At 48.4% G+C, this 15,960-nt stretch overlaps 1 protein-coding gene across 1 annotated transcript in view; it reads left to right on the plus strand.

Moving 5' to 3' along the window:
• Positions 1-730: 730 nt before the first annotated feature.
• The window catches only part of PRKG1 (protein kinase cGMP-dependent 1), a 577,366-nt gene continuing 562,136 nt past the window's right edge, over positions 731-15,960 (plus strand). The window contains exon 1 of the mRNA XM_068416564.1: positions 731-1,010. Coding sequence (XP_068272665.1) covers positions 745-1,010 — 266 coding nt within the window. The 5' untranslated portion in view covers positions 731-744. The remainder of the gene's footprint in view (positions 1,011-15,960) is intronic.

Here is a 15,960-nt window from a genome sequence, read left to right on the forward strand (position 1 = left end):
GGAAGGTGGGGAACAGGGAATCCTGGTGGGAAGGGATGGGGGGTCCTTGATGGGGAGGGATGCAGGTGCCCAAGGGGGGGTGGGATGTGGGGTGCCCCAGCAGAGAGGTACATGGGGTGTCCTGGCAGGGGGGGATGCAGAGTGACATGTAGGGTGCCCTGGCAAGGACAGAGGTCGGGTACTCCCGGGATGAGGGTACCCGGGAGGGAGTGGGGTGCCGAGGAGGGGAGCGATGAGGGGTGTGGGATGTGGGGTGACCCGGGGCTGGGATGCTGAGCTGCCGGGGAGGGAGGGCCGGGGGGCGGCTCCACGTGGCTCATTAGCAGAAGGCAATTTAATATTTATGAAGTGCTCTTGTTTGAATCCCAAGTCTTCGGCTCCAGTTACAAGGAGCTGCGTCACCCTCCGATCACATGGTAATTGTTGCTATTTCCAGGATCCCAGCCTCGCAGAGTGCCACAAAAGCTCTTTCCCCTTTTCTTGTCTTTTTTTTTTTTCCCCTTTTTCCTTCCTTCTTTCTGTTTTTTGGGGTGTTTTTTTTCCCCCCCACTCCAGGTTTCCCGCTCGCCGGCGGAGCTCAGGGCAGGGTTTGGGGATGCCGGGGCCGCTGCCCTGACCCGGGGTGGGCAGGAACCGACCCCGTCCCCCCCGTCGCTGCTCTCCATGAGAGCTGCCCGCCCCGACCCGGCACCGCCTCGGCACTAGCGGGGGGTTTGGGGAGGGTGGCGGGGGGTAACCCCCAAAATGACGGAGCTGGAAGGGGACTTCACTAAACTGCTGCTGCTGAAGGAGGAACGGATCAAGGAGCTGGAGCGGCGCTTGGGGGAGAAGGACGAGGAGATCCAGGAGCTCCGCCGGCGGCTGCACAAATGCCAGTCGGTGCTGCCGGCGCCCAGCCCGCACATCGGGCCCCGCACCACCCGCGCCCAGGGCATCTCCGCCGAGCCCCAGACCTACCGCTCCTTCCACGACCTCCGCCAAGCTTTCCGCAAGTTCACCAAGGCCGAGAGGTAGGCACCGGCACCCCCCACCCCACGCAAAAACCCTTCCCGAGTGGGGTGGCCGGGAGGGAGGCGGCGGGACACCGTATCCCCCCCCCCCCCCACCCCGCGCCTTGGGTCACCGATCGTGCCCGGGGGGCTGGAGGAAGCGCGGGGGCATTTAGGGGCTTGCAGGAGCCCTGCGGGGGATCGGATAACCCGCCCCCCCCCTTCCCTTCCCCACCGCGGCTCCCCGGGGGGATGCTCGGCGTGGGGGGGGACACGATGGCGGTGCCTCCCCGGCGCTGGGAAAAGTTTGCAGCAGGGCCGGGAAGTTCCTTCGCCGCTGCCCCAGAGCCAGCCCCGGGCGGGCAGCACCCCCCAGCCCCGGGGCAGGGGCTGCCACCCCCCTCTGAACCCCCTTTTCCTGACCCCATCCTCCCAAAAGCCCACGCTCCTCCACCCGTGGGCTTGGCACTGGTGCTTTGCCTCCGGTTATCCCCCTGCGCCGGCGTCAGGCACCCACGGAGGGGTTTTTGGGGGGCCGTGGGGTCTGCATCACTCAGCCTGGGGTCTTGGGGAGTTGACATGACTCTTGTCTTAAGGCAGCGTGTGAAAGGGGGGAGTGCGGCCCTGCTCTGTCTCCCGGGGGACTCGAGTGTGCCGGGGAAGTTGTTGTGGGAGCGTGCGAGTTTGGAGCGTCACCCGCCTTTCACAGAAGCTGTCACTGGCGCTCCCCGAGCGAGAGACAGTCTGATTTCTGCCATGTGTAGGGATTTATTTCAGCAAAACTGTTCCTGACAGTATTTCTCATAGCCGGGTGTGTTTGGGTGCAGATCTGTACCGCTCTCCTCAGGCTTCTCACAAAATGTACCTTGCCGTCACCCACGCCAAACTCCTGCCCTTTCCTCTGCCGTTGTCCCCTGCCCTTCATTAACGAGACTATTACTCATTTAAGATAAATGCGAAGCAGTTGGCTTTGGGCTTTTTACATTTATTTATTGGGCTGCCCAGGGAGGTGGTGGAGTCACCATCTCTGGAGGGGTTTAAGAAAAGCCTGGACATGGCACTTAGTGCCATGGTCTAGTTGACAGGGTGGTGTCAGGGCAGTGGTTGGACTCGATGATCCCAGAGGTCTCTTCCAACCCGATTGATTCTGTGATTCTTTTTCCTGCCTGTATGGGATGAGTTAACGAAACCAACCATGGTGCCAGCGAGGTGTGTGGCTGCCGGCCGCGCAAGCAGACCGTGTTAGTTCGTCCTTCCCCGGGTTAGCGCATCCCGTCACAGCCCCTGCCTGAAGCAGAGCCTATGTATTGCGGCCAGAGAAGCATCCCAGGTCCAACTTTTTCCTTTGCCATTGCTTGTTTTGAAGGCTGTGATGGTCCTAAGCCTCAACTACCGCAAGGGAAGGTGACAGCGACCTGGCACGTGTGGTAACGGCAGGGACCCTGGTGCCTGCCCGTGTGTAATAACTCATTTAGGAGTTATTAAACCTGCTCACCGCTCTAGCGAGGTTTAATCCTTGCCTGAGACTTTCCCCTGCTGTTCCCAGCTTGGGCTGGCAGGCCGGCGCCACAAAACGCTGCGTCTGTGTGTTGTTGTGAAGGTCGTTTTGCCTTGTCCTGCATCATTCCCGTCACCCAGAGATGTTGTTTCAGTGTGCAGGAAAAACTCTCGGTGAGGCCTGCAGGCATTTCCCACTGCCCTCCAGGCTGGCACTTCATCTCCCGGCATCTTCCCATACCTTGGCCTTGCTCGTGGTAGCCATGACGATGGTAACCAAGCCAATTTGGGATTGCTCTTGGGTTTTAATTAACGTCCGTTTAATTCTTCTCCCATCTCATTGCTGGATGAGTAATGGGCACGTCGTACCGAACATCCTGAACCCACAACCTGCCTTTTTTTCCTTTATTATTAGAAATTAATACCCACCAGCAGGTTAAATAAACGTGTGTGTTTTCATGGGTGGCCTTTGATGCGGTTCTAGGTTGCTGCTACGGTGTCCTGGGCGCTGGGGGTAAAGGGTTTTGCTGCAGTCGGCCTCTGCCAAGGGGATGACGATGTTTCCCAGTTTTCGATGCCGCCAGAGGCATCAAAAGTGGGTCTGTCTGGTGCCAGCTCCCTTTAATGTCTCTGTGGGTTTCTCTGGGCTTTTGCATCTAAAAACTGCTGACAGTGTTTGAGCTAATTTATTTATGGGGTAATTTATATAGCTATAACAGTCTCCTGCCTGTGTTCTAGCGACAGCACCTGATAGCATCTGAGCTGCTCATCCCACAAGTCTTCAGGTCCCTGAGAGGCTGGAGATGGGTAATACCTTTTTTCTAAAACCCAGAGACAACTTCTATACCATAAAAACCCCAAGATGATGTTTAGACCTGTCTGTTTTGTGTGTTGGTTTCAAATTAATGCTGATAGAAACCTTTTTATCCAGGTCTGGGATCAACTTTCAAATGCTTTTTCATCTGTGAAGATAAAGACAGAGCTATTGACAATGTAATATAATTTCATTTAGGACAAGCTTGTCTGTAATATACACCGACATTTAAAACTCTCAAGAAGTTGAAACTAGTAAATGGGATGATAGAAACTCAAAAAGGAGTTAAATCCCAGCTGGAAGCAGAAAACAGAGTTTGTCTGTGCCTCTTGTAACCCATCCCTGTAGTGGTGTAGCAGGGTCAGAGTTGCAAAGACTTGCAGAGATGCAAAGAAAGTGGCTGTGAAAACAAAGGTATTGAAAACCCTGTTATGTTTTGTCTGGAAATATGTTTTTATGCCGTTATTCCTCCCGATAACTTAGTTGTATAGACTTTAATGGAAGAAAGCATGGCTGTGTAGATGGTCAGGTGTATAGAGCTGATATAAATCAGATTTTTCTTTCAAAATAGTGAGGGCACTGCCACTTTCTACAGCTGTTTTTCAAAATACAATTCTTCCCTGTTGTTTTCTTGATCTGGTAGCAGAGATTTGTGGTGAGGGAATGACACGCTTCTTGTAAACGCTTCATTAATTTATATTTGTTCAGTGAGTTTTTATTCACTTGTACCTAAACCCGATAAGTGTTTTGGATCATACCCAGGTTTGATGTTGTCCTGTACAGCATCTGGCAGGTGCTTATTGCAATGTAAAGAAGGAAAAACAATTTGTCATTTTTTTCTAGTGTGGTAAGAGCCGTCCACGGCGTGACTGGATGATACAGCAACCGAGGCGCTTTGCTGGTGCCTCGGAAGGCAGCTCCTAGGAAGCGCTCCCCAGTTGCTAAGCGAGCGCTGTGCATGATAAATGATGCGAAAAAGTAAATGCTGAGGTGTGCTCGGAGCGCTTGGCTGGGACCAACAACCTGATAAGGACTGTGGGGATTTGCAAAAGTGCTTTATCCCTGCAGCGAGCTGCTTTTTGAAAACCCGAGGGGTGCTAATCTGCGAGTTTGCAGCATCCGAAGACGCTTCGTGCCGCGTGAATGATCGACGTGAGCCGTAATCCCCGTCTTTTAAATCATCCTCTTGGTAAATTCCAGCAACTGCCTTCCTTAATTCAGAGGTGCAATATCTAATTCCATCTTAACCCTGTTTATTGGGGTCGACAAGCCTTATTCGAACCAGGGCAACGCTAAATTACTTCGGAAACTCTTACATGTTTTGAAACAGCGACTAAATCTTTGCTGGTATTAATGTGCCAGAGCCATGACTAAAAGGCAGTCACGGCCGTACGAGCAATTCCGCGTTGTGTGTGTGATTATATCCTCAACTCTGCAAATTTGGTTTGGACCATCCCGGCTCGGTGTTTTTCCACATCAGTTTGTATCCGGCACGGTGCTATAGTCTCGGCATCGTTTAAGAGAAGCGATGAGTTTCCCCACCCTGCTCCCAATAACTTACCCATCCTTCTGTGCTGCACCAGCTAACTTTGTCTGCAACTTTTTAACGTTTTTTTCCCCTTTTTTTACTTAATTTTTGGGCAGTGTTTGCCACAAGATGGCAGTGGGGTCTAACGGTTAAGGAGAGGTATTGGGGTGTATTGTGGTTTCAGCTTCACAGCCCTGGCCCAGTTGTTCTGCAGATGGTTTTCCAGCTGAAATCCTGGCCTGAATTTATCATTTTCCCCCCTTCCACCTCATCTGAGGTGTTGGGGAGGATGTGTTAGAGAGCATGTGTTCACCCATGGTGTTTAAACTCGGTATGAAAGGCTTCAGGTGGTCTATACGGTACTGTGGATGGAGGATTGGAGTGGATGCTCTCAACTTTATGTAGCTCCTAGCTCCAACGCTTGCGATAAGCTGGTGTTTGATGGCAGGATCAACCCAGCTCATGGTTGCTAAAGTTGAGCTTTGGGTACTGCTCAGGCCAGGACTGATGAGGGTAAAAATGGGGCAATCTGGGAGGTCTCTAGTCCAAAACTCAAGGCAAGGTCATCCTTAAAGCTGGACTGGGCTGTTTGGGTTGCACCAGCCTAAAGCAAAGGGATCCCATGCATGACCCTGTGCTTCTTCATCACTTTTCCCTTCCCCATAACACAGTTTTGCCTTACAGCTCGCCCACTGTGGCTATCTCCACCACCCCTGGAGCTGGGGAGGGCTGGTCTGTTGATGGCTTCACCCGTGCTTTGCTCCAACCACCCCAAGCATGGCAAGAGAGAGTTTTTCCCTCCCTGGGGCAACCAGCGCTGTGCTGCTTCCTCCCCCAGCCCTCTTTCTGGGAACTCAGCTCCCAGCTGGATGGCTGAGTTACGTTCATTTAGACATGATCTCATCATCTGCCAGCCGCTAAAGCAATATTGATCCTGCGTTCGGCCTCCATGTGAAAAACAACCCAACTGCTTCCCCGGTACCTGTAACCACCATCCCTCAAGGCCTTGGGAGGCTGGAAAATGAGCGTTTGCTTTGTTTTTTGACTATTGGGGGGGCAAATGTGTAACCTGCTGCAAACAGGTTATGTTAAGGAGAGCCTTTAAGCTAAGGAAAGGACATTTTGGGACCATAGCTCATCTAATATTTGATACTGCTAAGCAGCTATGCCTTAAATAGCAAAACCTACCTGTTTAAACTATCTTCGAGCCCTCTGTGTCTGGTATTTCTCTTTAACAGTACCTCTGGAAAGTGATGCTGATTCTTACAAAGCTCAGAGGAAGGGTATATGGGACAGCAGTAATTTTATCATTAATTACTACCCTAAAAAAAATGCCTCTATTCCCTCATTTACCCATCACCGACCTGCTTCTGGCACACTGCGACAGCACATTCCTTGGATGCTTCATCCCTGGGTGATTGACACTGATGATCATAAGGGTTTTATTAGATAAAATTATATTGGCATAGAAAGAATTAATGCTGCTGTTGTCACTTGTAGTGTCGGCAGCGCATCGCTGGCCTAAAGAGAGAGGGAAATATGGAGGAGGGAAGTTTGACCAGGTGGTATTTAACTTGGGAATAGCATGAAAATATTGCAAAGGGAGCAACTGAAATGGGAGCTGGACTCTTTGCTTGGTCAATCTCCTCTCTAATTACTTGGTTGGAGCACCTTAAGTCTGTGGCGTGAAGCAGTGAAGGATATTGAGTGAAGTTTGGAGACGAGCGGGCTGTAGGAAGAGGTACGGCACAGTCATCGGGTCCCTTGAGAGGGCTGAGGTCAGTAAAATAAGCGGAAGAGTTTTAGAGAGAGAGAGAGGAGCAAATGTTTATGGTTAATCAATGGAAACCATTTCCCTTCTTTTAATTTTTAATGGGCTGAAGTTACCGCTCGGCCCTCCCTGGGCATTGCTTTCCTTCGGCTCACGGGAGAGCTGAAAAGTGAGCCGCAACATGGGGAAATCGTGTTCCCGAAGGGCATCGGGTGACACCTCTCTGCCGGGTACGGCTAGGCGTCCGTCTGGCTGTCACCAGCAGCCGTGGTGACCGACACCACCTTTGCCATCATACCTGTTTGGTGCTTCCTCACGGGCAGAATGGCCTCACTGCTATGGCAGCACATCAAAAGCAGCTAAATTCAGCTTTGCCTTCCATGTCCTGCAAAAATAATATAAAACACATTTATTTATATATAAATATAAGAATTTTTTTTAAAAAATTATATTATTTGATATGATCCCTGGTCCTTGTGAAAAAGGATGGGCAAGATGGTAGAATTAAAAATTTTCCAGGTGGTTTTTATTGAAAACTTGGAATATTTGGCTTCACTCTTCATGGCACCAAGGAAAGCCTACAACACCGTGACACGACATCCCAAACCTGACTGTCACAGAATCAATCAATCAGGTTGGAAGAGCCCTCTGGGATCATCGAGTCCAACCATTGCCATGACACCACCATGTCAACTAGACCAGGGCACTAAGTGCCATGTCCAGTCTTTTCTTAAACCCCTTCAGAGATGGTGACTCCACCACCTCCCTGGGCAGCCCCTTCCAATGGCTAATGACCCTTGCTGAGAAGAAGTCACCATCAGCACCCAGCTTGTGCATCACTTGCTGGGCCTGGCTTCAGCACCCTCGTATCGACATCGTGCCGTGCAGAGGGTGACTATGTGGTCCCCGGGGGCAGGATCACGGAGGGGCAGGGGACGAGCTGCCACTGCCCGTCCCTGCCTGCTGCAGAGCTGTTCCCAGCGGCGTCATCGTAAATCCTTCCTTCTGCCTATTTTTAAATGCCTCAAGTCATGAGGCTTTTGGCGGCTCCCTTGGGGGACGAAACCACAGGCAGACAGATTTTTCAGGCAGCTGCCGGATTACCGTATAACCCACCTTCTGCCTGCCCAGCGCTTGCCTGCTTTGGTTATGAATCCCTGAAAATGTGATTACATGTAAGCTTTAAACCTATAGGTGCGCTCCCAGGCCAGGATTTAAACTTTTCTCTCTCAGATCTTTGGTGCAAGCTCAGTTTAAAAAAAAAATATATATAAAAGGGAGATGGGATCCAGGAAATGCGTCGTGTTATTTTTCCACGGCAGCTTGTGGACGTCACTTGGTTTGGAGGAGAATAAGGGTCCTGTGTCTCGCTTGCCGCTGTGTTTTTAAAAGCAGTGCATAGATGTAGGCATATATGGTATTGTAAACTGCTTGGCCACCACTGCTCTTTATTAGGCTGCTTTTTAGTCACAGCAAGTGTCGTTTTTGTCAGAACTGTCCTAGAAAAGGTAATTTTTCTAGTGAAAATCCCCCGGAGCAGTGAAGTGTATCAAAGTAAAATGAGATAGAAAGGACTAAAATAAGACTGCGAGTCCCTCTATGTAGCTTTAATAAGGAGAAACTTTTTGGGGAAAAAGCCAAAGTATCCACTTGGTTGCCTGTGGTGTTGATGCAGGTCCTGGAAAATATCTAACAGAGCTTGGCAAGGGGCTTCTTGAAGAGCTTTACCCTCCGCCGTGACCTCCTGGCTGGAAAAGATGAGGGCTGGTTTTTTTTTGTATAGGGTTTTTCTACGTTTTGCTCATGGATATTCTTTGAGCATATTTGTTCCATTAGTAATAAAACCCTGTAGTGACAAATGAGGCATGTGCGTGTGAAGGAGATGTTAAAAAAGCCGGAGGGAGGGAGGCTGAGCTCAGGACCATGCGTACAGCAGCAGGAACTGGGATGCTCCAGACCCAGCTGTGGGGATCTGCAAGAACAAATGGTGATGCTTACATTGTTGGATCAAATGCACATTTGGGACAAAGCCCAAGCTGTGTGCAGATTCCTACAAGAGGGGTGGAACGACTTCTCCAGTAGCGCAATCAAATCTCTTGGCTGTGTCCAGTGGGGTCTTGAGAGGTGGGAAGATCAGGTGGTGGTCATGTACCTGAGTGAGAAAGGGAGTTCCTGAGTCAGCACCCAAATCTGTCTTGCTGATGCCGTGGCTTGTGGGGTCTATTGGGACTGCCCTGGCTCACCTGGACACAGCCCTGAGCAACCAGCTATAGCTGCAATGTTGGCTGTGCTGGGAGTGGGCCAGAGACCCTCCAAATGAAATCTTGCTCGGGTTTCTGAGATGGTGGTGGCTTAGTGCTCCCGAGTGATGAGCTCTTTGAAGTCAAATCTGCCAGTAAAGTGGTTGTGGCTGTACCCAGACCTCATGGCAGGAGGGTCACAGAATCACAGAATGGTTAAGGGTTGAAAGGGTCCTCTGGAGATCATCCAGTCCAACCCCCTGCCAAAGCAGGGTCACCTAGAGCATGTTGCACAGGGTCACGTCCAGGTGGGTTTTGAATATCTCCAGAGAAGGAGACTCCCCACCCTCCCTGGGCAGCCTGTGCCAGGGCTCTGGCACCCTCACAGTAAAGAAGTTCCTCCTCATATTCAGATGGAACTTCCCAAAGTCAATCAAAGCTTCGGTGGTTTGGGAGAGCAGAGAGGCCGTGCAGCCATGGAGGGACAATCCTGGATTTGGCGCAGGCTCGAGTGACATCCTTGTGCGCCTGTGACCAGGACTAGGTCTGCTGTCCCCCACTGTCCTCCTGCTCTGCTGCCTCCACCAGCTTCAGTTTTAATTGCTGCTTGATGATTAGATCGAGGAGATCTGCTTCGTTATTAAATGGCTTCCTCTCTTCTCAGGTAAATGTTTGAATAAATCCCTGAAAACTTTTGTCAAGGGAAGATGTTTCCCTGTAGCACAAATGAACTGATTTAAACAACGTTGGGCTAAATAAAAAAGCTCATTTGAATCCTTCTCTGCCGTTGAGCCTTGCGGATAAAGACACCCGTTGGTTTGGGGGGTGTGTGTGGGGGCTTTTGCAATGCACTCCAATGCATTTGATTCCAGCAGAACAGAGCAGGTATAACTTTTCATTTAGTTTAAAATGTCAGTTAGAACAGGAAATTACACATAGTCCTAAGACACAGCTGATGGCTTTCCTGAAAGACGATGAGCTGTGAAGGACGTGCTGAAGGAGCTTGGTGTTATGTTTCCCTTCCCAAGAGATGTTGCTCTGAGAGAGTGAGGGTCCATTAAAATGGTCCATTAAAGATGGGAGGAGCGTTGTGTACTGTTATACACACTGGAGCAGGGCTGTCTGCTCTCTGTAGGGCTTGGAAACCTTTTTATATTTTACAGGGAGAATATATCAAGTGGAGCTTTAACAGAGGCATGTTATGGATAGCACATACTGGTATAGCAGCAGGTGAACGTCATATTAAAGTCTTCCTGACCTGCAGTGATGGACGATTTGGGTCAGAGACGGTAGAAAATTAAAAGCTGAAGATGTAACTAAGCATAAAGTTTTGCCTCCTGTTTGACTTAACTCGGTTTTATTTTGCGCTGCTTTGGCATTGGCTTTCTTGGTGCCTTTGTGGTTTTGAGACTTATTGGTACATAGAATGGGGTAGAAACACATCTGTGATGTCTTTGTAGCAGTAAATTGATTACAAGCTGAGCGTGGGACTATAAGATTCAAACAGCATAGAGACACAGTGGTAGAAAACAAAGTATTCCTTAACATGAAAGGCCCAGAAGGTAACTGTGCAGGTGGGAAATGGGTTCAGGACATAGAATCATAGAATGTGAGGGGTTGGAAGGGACCTCTGGACATCATCGAGTCCAACCCTGCCAGAGCAGGACCAATCTAGGGCAGGTCACACAGGAATGCATTCAGACAGGTCTTGAAAGTCTCCAGAGAAGGAGACTCCACAACCTCTCTGGGGAGCCTGTTCCAGTGCTCTGGCACCCTCACAGTAAAGAAGTTCTTCCTCATGTTGAGGTTGAACTTCCTGTGCTCCAGCTTGCATCCATAAAGACACCAGTGTCTTAACATCTGGGTTTTCTGGCATATGGTTTGCAGTAATGGAGTACAGTGCGATGCTGTGATTGATTCCAGCGTGTGCAACAGGGTGGGAGTTTTGAGTTATTTTTGTTTGTATTTTGCTCTGTGTTGGAAGTTTCCATGAAATCCTCCAAGATAAAATTTGCCACCAGAATTTTAAATCACCAATCAATGTATAAACTCTGAGGTTTTTTTACAAAAAAATAATTAAAAATGCTGTTGAGTTGCTTATAATAAGGGATCAGGTCTTGAATCTTGTAATTCCACTTTCCCTTTATGTATCATTATTTAATTTCTTCAAACTCTTTAATGCTTCCTATGCTGAGGACTGGCCCGAGCGCCATGCTCTGCATAAGTGGGAAGGATAACTGGGGATAATTTCTTGTGCTGAGATCCCAAACAAATACACCCAAATCCTCTCAGTGGCTTAACACGCCCACCAAAATCTGGCCGTACGGTAGATGTATTTGGTGTAATTATGAAGCCAAAAATGAAGCTTTAATAACTGGAATCAGTGGGTGTAGCAGGAAAGGGTCCCTTAAGAAATGCATCCTGAAGGGTGGCATCCAGCTGGGCTGTTTGTAATGGCTTGAAGGTGCGTCAGAAGCTACTGTGGTGCAGAGAAAGATGTGAAAAGTGATATTATGCTTTGAATAAGGCTGGGGGGGAGTTGCCAGACTGTATAACTTCAGAATTTATTAAAAAAAAAAAAAAAGCTAGAGGGAGTAAATATATCAAACGTTCCCTCTTGCTGAAGTCTATGGTTTTCTTGAGACTCAAAAGAAAATAAATCTCTGTGCTGGGAGGACTGTTATGGAAACAGGGTGAGGAAAAGTTTGATTTGCAGGGATTTGGGAAGGCAGCATGGCGAAAAGCTGCAAAGGAGCTGACAGCTCCTGAGAGGCTTGTGTGGGCAACTCTGCTTTATCAAATTGCTCTGCAATTATTACAGGGCAGTTTTGTCCCAAGTCTGTAGGAACGTGCCCAGCATTTCAGGGCTGCACTGGACTTTAACAGGGCTTGGTTGCAAGAAAACCTTTTCTTTTTGCGGTACTCCCAGGCATTTTTGCTTTTCATCTCCCAGCACTTATCACTGGAGGGCAGTGGTGTCTGAGAAGGTGACTGGAAGAAGAAAAACACAGGTAAAGAACATGGCATAGCTCCTGGGTGACTAGTGCAACACATGCTCGAGACATAGAGCACGTCATTGAGGACTAGAGTGAGGATTTTATTGTTTAAGGGTACTTCTTTAGAATCACAGACTGGTTTGGGTTGGAAGGGACCTTAAAGATCATCCAGTCCCAACCCCCCTGCCACGGACAGGGACACCTTCCACCAGACCAGGTTGCTCCAAGCCCCATCCAGCCTGGCCTTGAACACTGCCAGGGAGGGGGCAGCCACAGCTTCTCTGGGCAACCTGGGCCAGGGTCTCACTACCCTCATCACCATCTGTTTCAAATCTTTCCAAGTCATTTCTGATGCCCTGTTCTCCTGGGGTTTGGGCATCCGTGAGGTGACATCTATTCATATATATGCCCAGAAAGAAGGCTCCAGCTTGCTCTCCAGGCTCTGCGGAGGTGAGGTGTGTGCCTTGTCACAGCTCACACTCTGGAGCACTGAGGCATCGCTCCTTCGGGGAGCAGGTTCTGTGAACGCTTGGGTGTAGATAATGCACTGGCCTCTTTGTCGGCAGCTTTATTTCTGTCTTAAGCTGCCTCTGTAGCTCAGAAAAGGACTATTGACTGTTCTTTTTCTAAAAAAAAAAGAATATCAAAGAAGTATAAAACATCGGTTGGTTGGTTTGGTTTTTCCCCATTGATTTTTCACGCTACTTTATGAAATCTCTGTCAAGGTAAAGGGCGAAATCTATACGTTCCCTTTCATCGCATATGTGGTTGGGGCTTTAACACGGCGTTTCAGGCTTTGATCTGCAGTTTTATTATCGGATGCCTAATTCGGGGAAAGGACTGGGATTGCATTTTTGGAAATACAAACCAGAGCAATTGGTCTCCCTTACAGAAACCTTGACTTTTTGTATGTTCTCTTCCCCGCATACCTCAGTCCTGGTGGAGCAGAGAGGGCTGAAGCAAAATTGAAATTTGTCCCTGCCCTCCATGGCATTAAAATAATAATTTAAAAAAAATTCAAAGCGAGTGTTTTATCTTCTGCTGGGGAAATCACGTGTGGCAGCTTCAACCAGAAGCTCATTCTTCTGTGTGGTGGTGGGGGGGATATGCTAGAAAAAATGGGTTGAGCTGTTGTGGGTATGATGGACATGAAATTTCTTACTCCATCAGACCACATGTTTGGGAGCAGAAGAGCAAATACGCGTGGGAAAGGGAAGTGGAAACGGTGTCACGGGTCAACTGAAGGGCAGTTCTACGGAAATTTTGGTGCCTGATTAACCTCTTCTGGGTCTGTGCAGTAAAAGCTATCCTAAAGCATCAGTGAAGACAATCAGCTTGTTGCAGAGACTATTGGCATCCAAAGTCTTGTGTCTCTCCTACCCAGCTCCTTCTGCTGCAGCTTACTCTTTGCTCTTGTACCTTTTTGGCTGGATTGGCCTCTAGTTGCTATTCCGATACGAGAGAGCAGGTACAACCGATTTCCACCTTTCACGTTGCGTTGGTTGACTTCTGTATTTGGGGATGCTTTTTCTCCTTTTCTTTCATTCTGTTGCTAAATATTAAGTAGATAAAAATATCGGAAAGCAGAGTGGATCGCTCTTGCCCGAGCAAGTGTTGAAACAGTTCATTTGAGCAGGGTGGTGTGTTTTTTTTTTCTTTCCCACAATGACTATTCTTCTGACCCCGTTCTGGGTCTGTGATTCATTAGGAACTGGAAGCAGCAGTTATTTGCGTGGGCGGTTGGATTTACTCGTCGTGCAATCATTTTCACATTGTGAGGCATAATACGGAGCTGATAAAGTCCGTACATCTGTATTCTGTGCGCGTTTCCACGCTGGAAAGTCTGCAGGATGTTGGGCTGACAGCGTTTGTAAATTTGGCACGGAACCTTGATTTAGAGAGAGACTTTACAATTACATTTATGTCTACTTTTGAGCCCTTTTAGCTTGCCCAAAAGATGTCAGATGGCAGAATAATGAATGGAAATTACTTTAGTTTTCATAAGTGGGTATCTTATAAGGTCACCGAAGGCCTGCTGTGCTCATCTAGCCTGATTTGCAGGAGATGGGCCATTAGCCTTTTTGGAGGTTTTGTTTTCAGTGGTGTATTACTGTCTTAAAAAAAAATGAAAAAAAAGATCTTCTGACTGTGGTTTAAAAATTTGTTGGTGACTGAGAAAGCACCATGGTCCCTTGCAAACTGGTGAAAAGATTAATTGCCCTAATTGCTCTGCCTTAAATATTTGTTCTACGTTTCAAGCCTGAATCCGTCTAACTTCACGGTCCTGCTGTTAAATCTTGCCCTCGCTGTTTGCTGGATTAGCTGTCCGTTCTCATGCTTCTCCCGAGCGCTTTTCTGACAGCAGCTCATCACTTTTAACCTCCCCTCTGCTGAGATAAAAAACCCTGGAGCTGGAGCCATGCTCAACGAGCTCAAGTTTGTAAGTCAGCCAGTTTACAGCAGCCTAGTTACGTTGCATCACTGCGAATGCTTTTTCAACTCCATTTGCAGGTGGTTTAATAAAACTTGCTAAGTTAGAATCATAGAACCACAGAATGGTTTGGGTTGGAAGGGACCTTACAGACCATCTAGTTCCAACCCCCTGCCACGGGCAGGGACACCTTCCACCAGACCAGGTTGCTCCAAGCCCCATCCAACCTGGCCTTGAACACTGCCAGGGAGGGGGCAGCCACAGCTTCTCTGGGCAGCCTGGGCCAGGGTCTCACCACCCTCACAGCAAAGAATTTCTTCCTCATATCTCATCTACATCTCCCCTCTTTCAGTATAAAACCGTTTCTCCTCGTCCTGTCACTACTTGCCCTTGTAAATAGTTCATTTCACAAGATCTATTTTCCATAGAGCCACACAGATCGGTATTCGTTATGTCGCCTAAATTTCTCCAGCAATTAAATTGAGAATCGCACATCCCAAAGGATGGCCGGGATCCATGTCAAGCCGACACAATCATCTGTGCAGTTCTATTTACCTGCTAAAAAATCTTCATGGAGTGCTTGCTTTCCTCTGGCCCTCCAAAATGTTTTTTCTCAGTATTTCAAAACTTGATGAAGATCATCAGCAGAGAAAATTTAATGCCCCTTTGGCCCACCTTTTTTTAAAAATTTGACAAGCCAGTGTATAAAGACCTGATCCACTCTGTTTTCCAATATTTTGGCTGTGCATAACACATCCCACTCTGTTTTATCTGTTAAGACACTGACCCATAAGATCATTTTTTATCCAGGGACTTGCCCGATAATGATATTTTCCCTTCCTAAGGAAGCTGTGACCATTGAGTTTACCATCTTGATTATGCAACTTTTCCTGCCCCCTTCAATTAATGTGAATTAAGTGGAATTTGGGCAATTCTGGTGTTTATAGCAAGGCTGTGCTGTTTGTGAGCAGAAGACTTCTCTTCAGCTTGTGGTGTCTTGGCAAAGCTGTACTAACACTTCAGTTTTATCCTACGGAAGCCCTCCTTTCTGTCTTCTTTTATTTTAACATGTTTCTTCTTAGCCTGAGGTGCCTGGTCCTGAAAGCAGAGGTGGTCTTTCACCTGGAGACCCTCAGGATTGCCACAGCTCTCTTGCAACAGATAGACTCTTCTCAGAAAGGGTCATTAGCCATTGGAAGGGGCTGCCCAGGGAGGTGGTGGAGTCACCATCTCTGGATGTGTTTAAGAAAAGCCTGGACATGGCACTTAGTGCCATGGTCTAGTTGCCATGGTGGCGTCAAGGCAATGGTTGGACTTGATGATCCCAGAGGGCTCTTCCAACCTGATTGATTCTGTGACTCGGGGCAGCTGAAGACGTCATTGCTCTAGAGATGGGGCTACTCCTGGTATATCCTCTATAACTTCCTCACATGCTAACCTATACACATAAAATCTATAGCTCCTATATATGCTAGCACATGCTATATAGGTCTTTAGGCATGCTATTTGCAGCTGCCGTGGTGAGAACGTGAGGATGGCTTCGAGCTTGTGCGATTTCTTCTGCTCCTCTTCTCTCTGGTGGTCCCACCACAAGCGTTTCTCTCCCCAGCCTGTGTCGTAAGAGGCAGTTTTAAATGACAGGGTTTGAAGGAGCAGCTGAGATGCTGCCGTTTCAGGCTGTTTCTGTTGTCTGA

The sequence above is a fragment of the Nyctibius grandis genome, chromosome 20 (genome assembly GCF_013368605.1).
Source record: "Nyctibius grandis isolate bNycGra1 chromosome 20, bNycGra1.pri, whole genome shotgun sequence".
Lineage (NCBI taxonomy): Eukaryota > Metazoa > Chordata > Aves > Nyctibiiformes > Nyctibiidae > Nyctibius > Nyctibius grandis.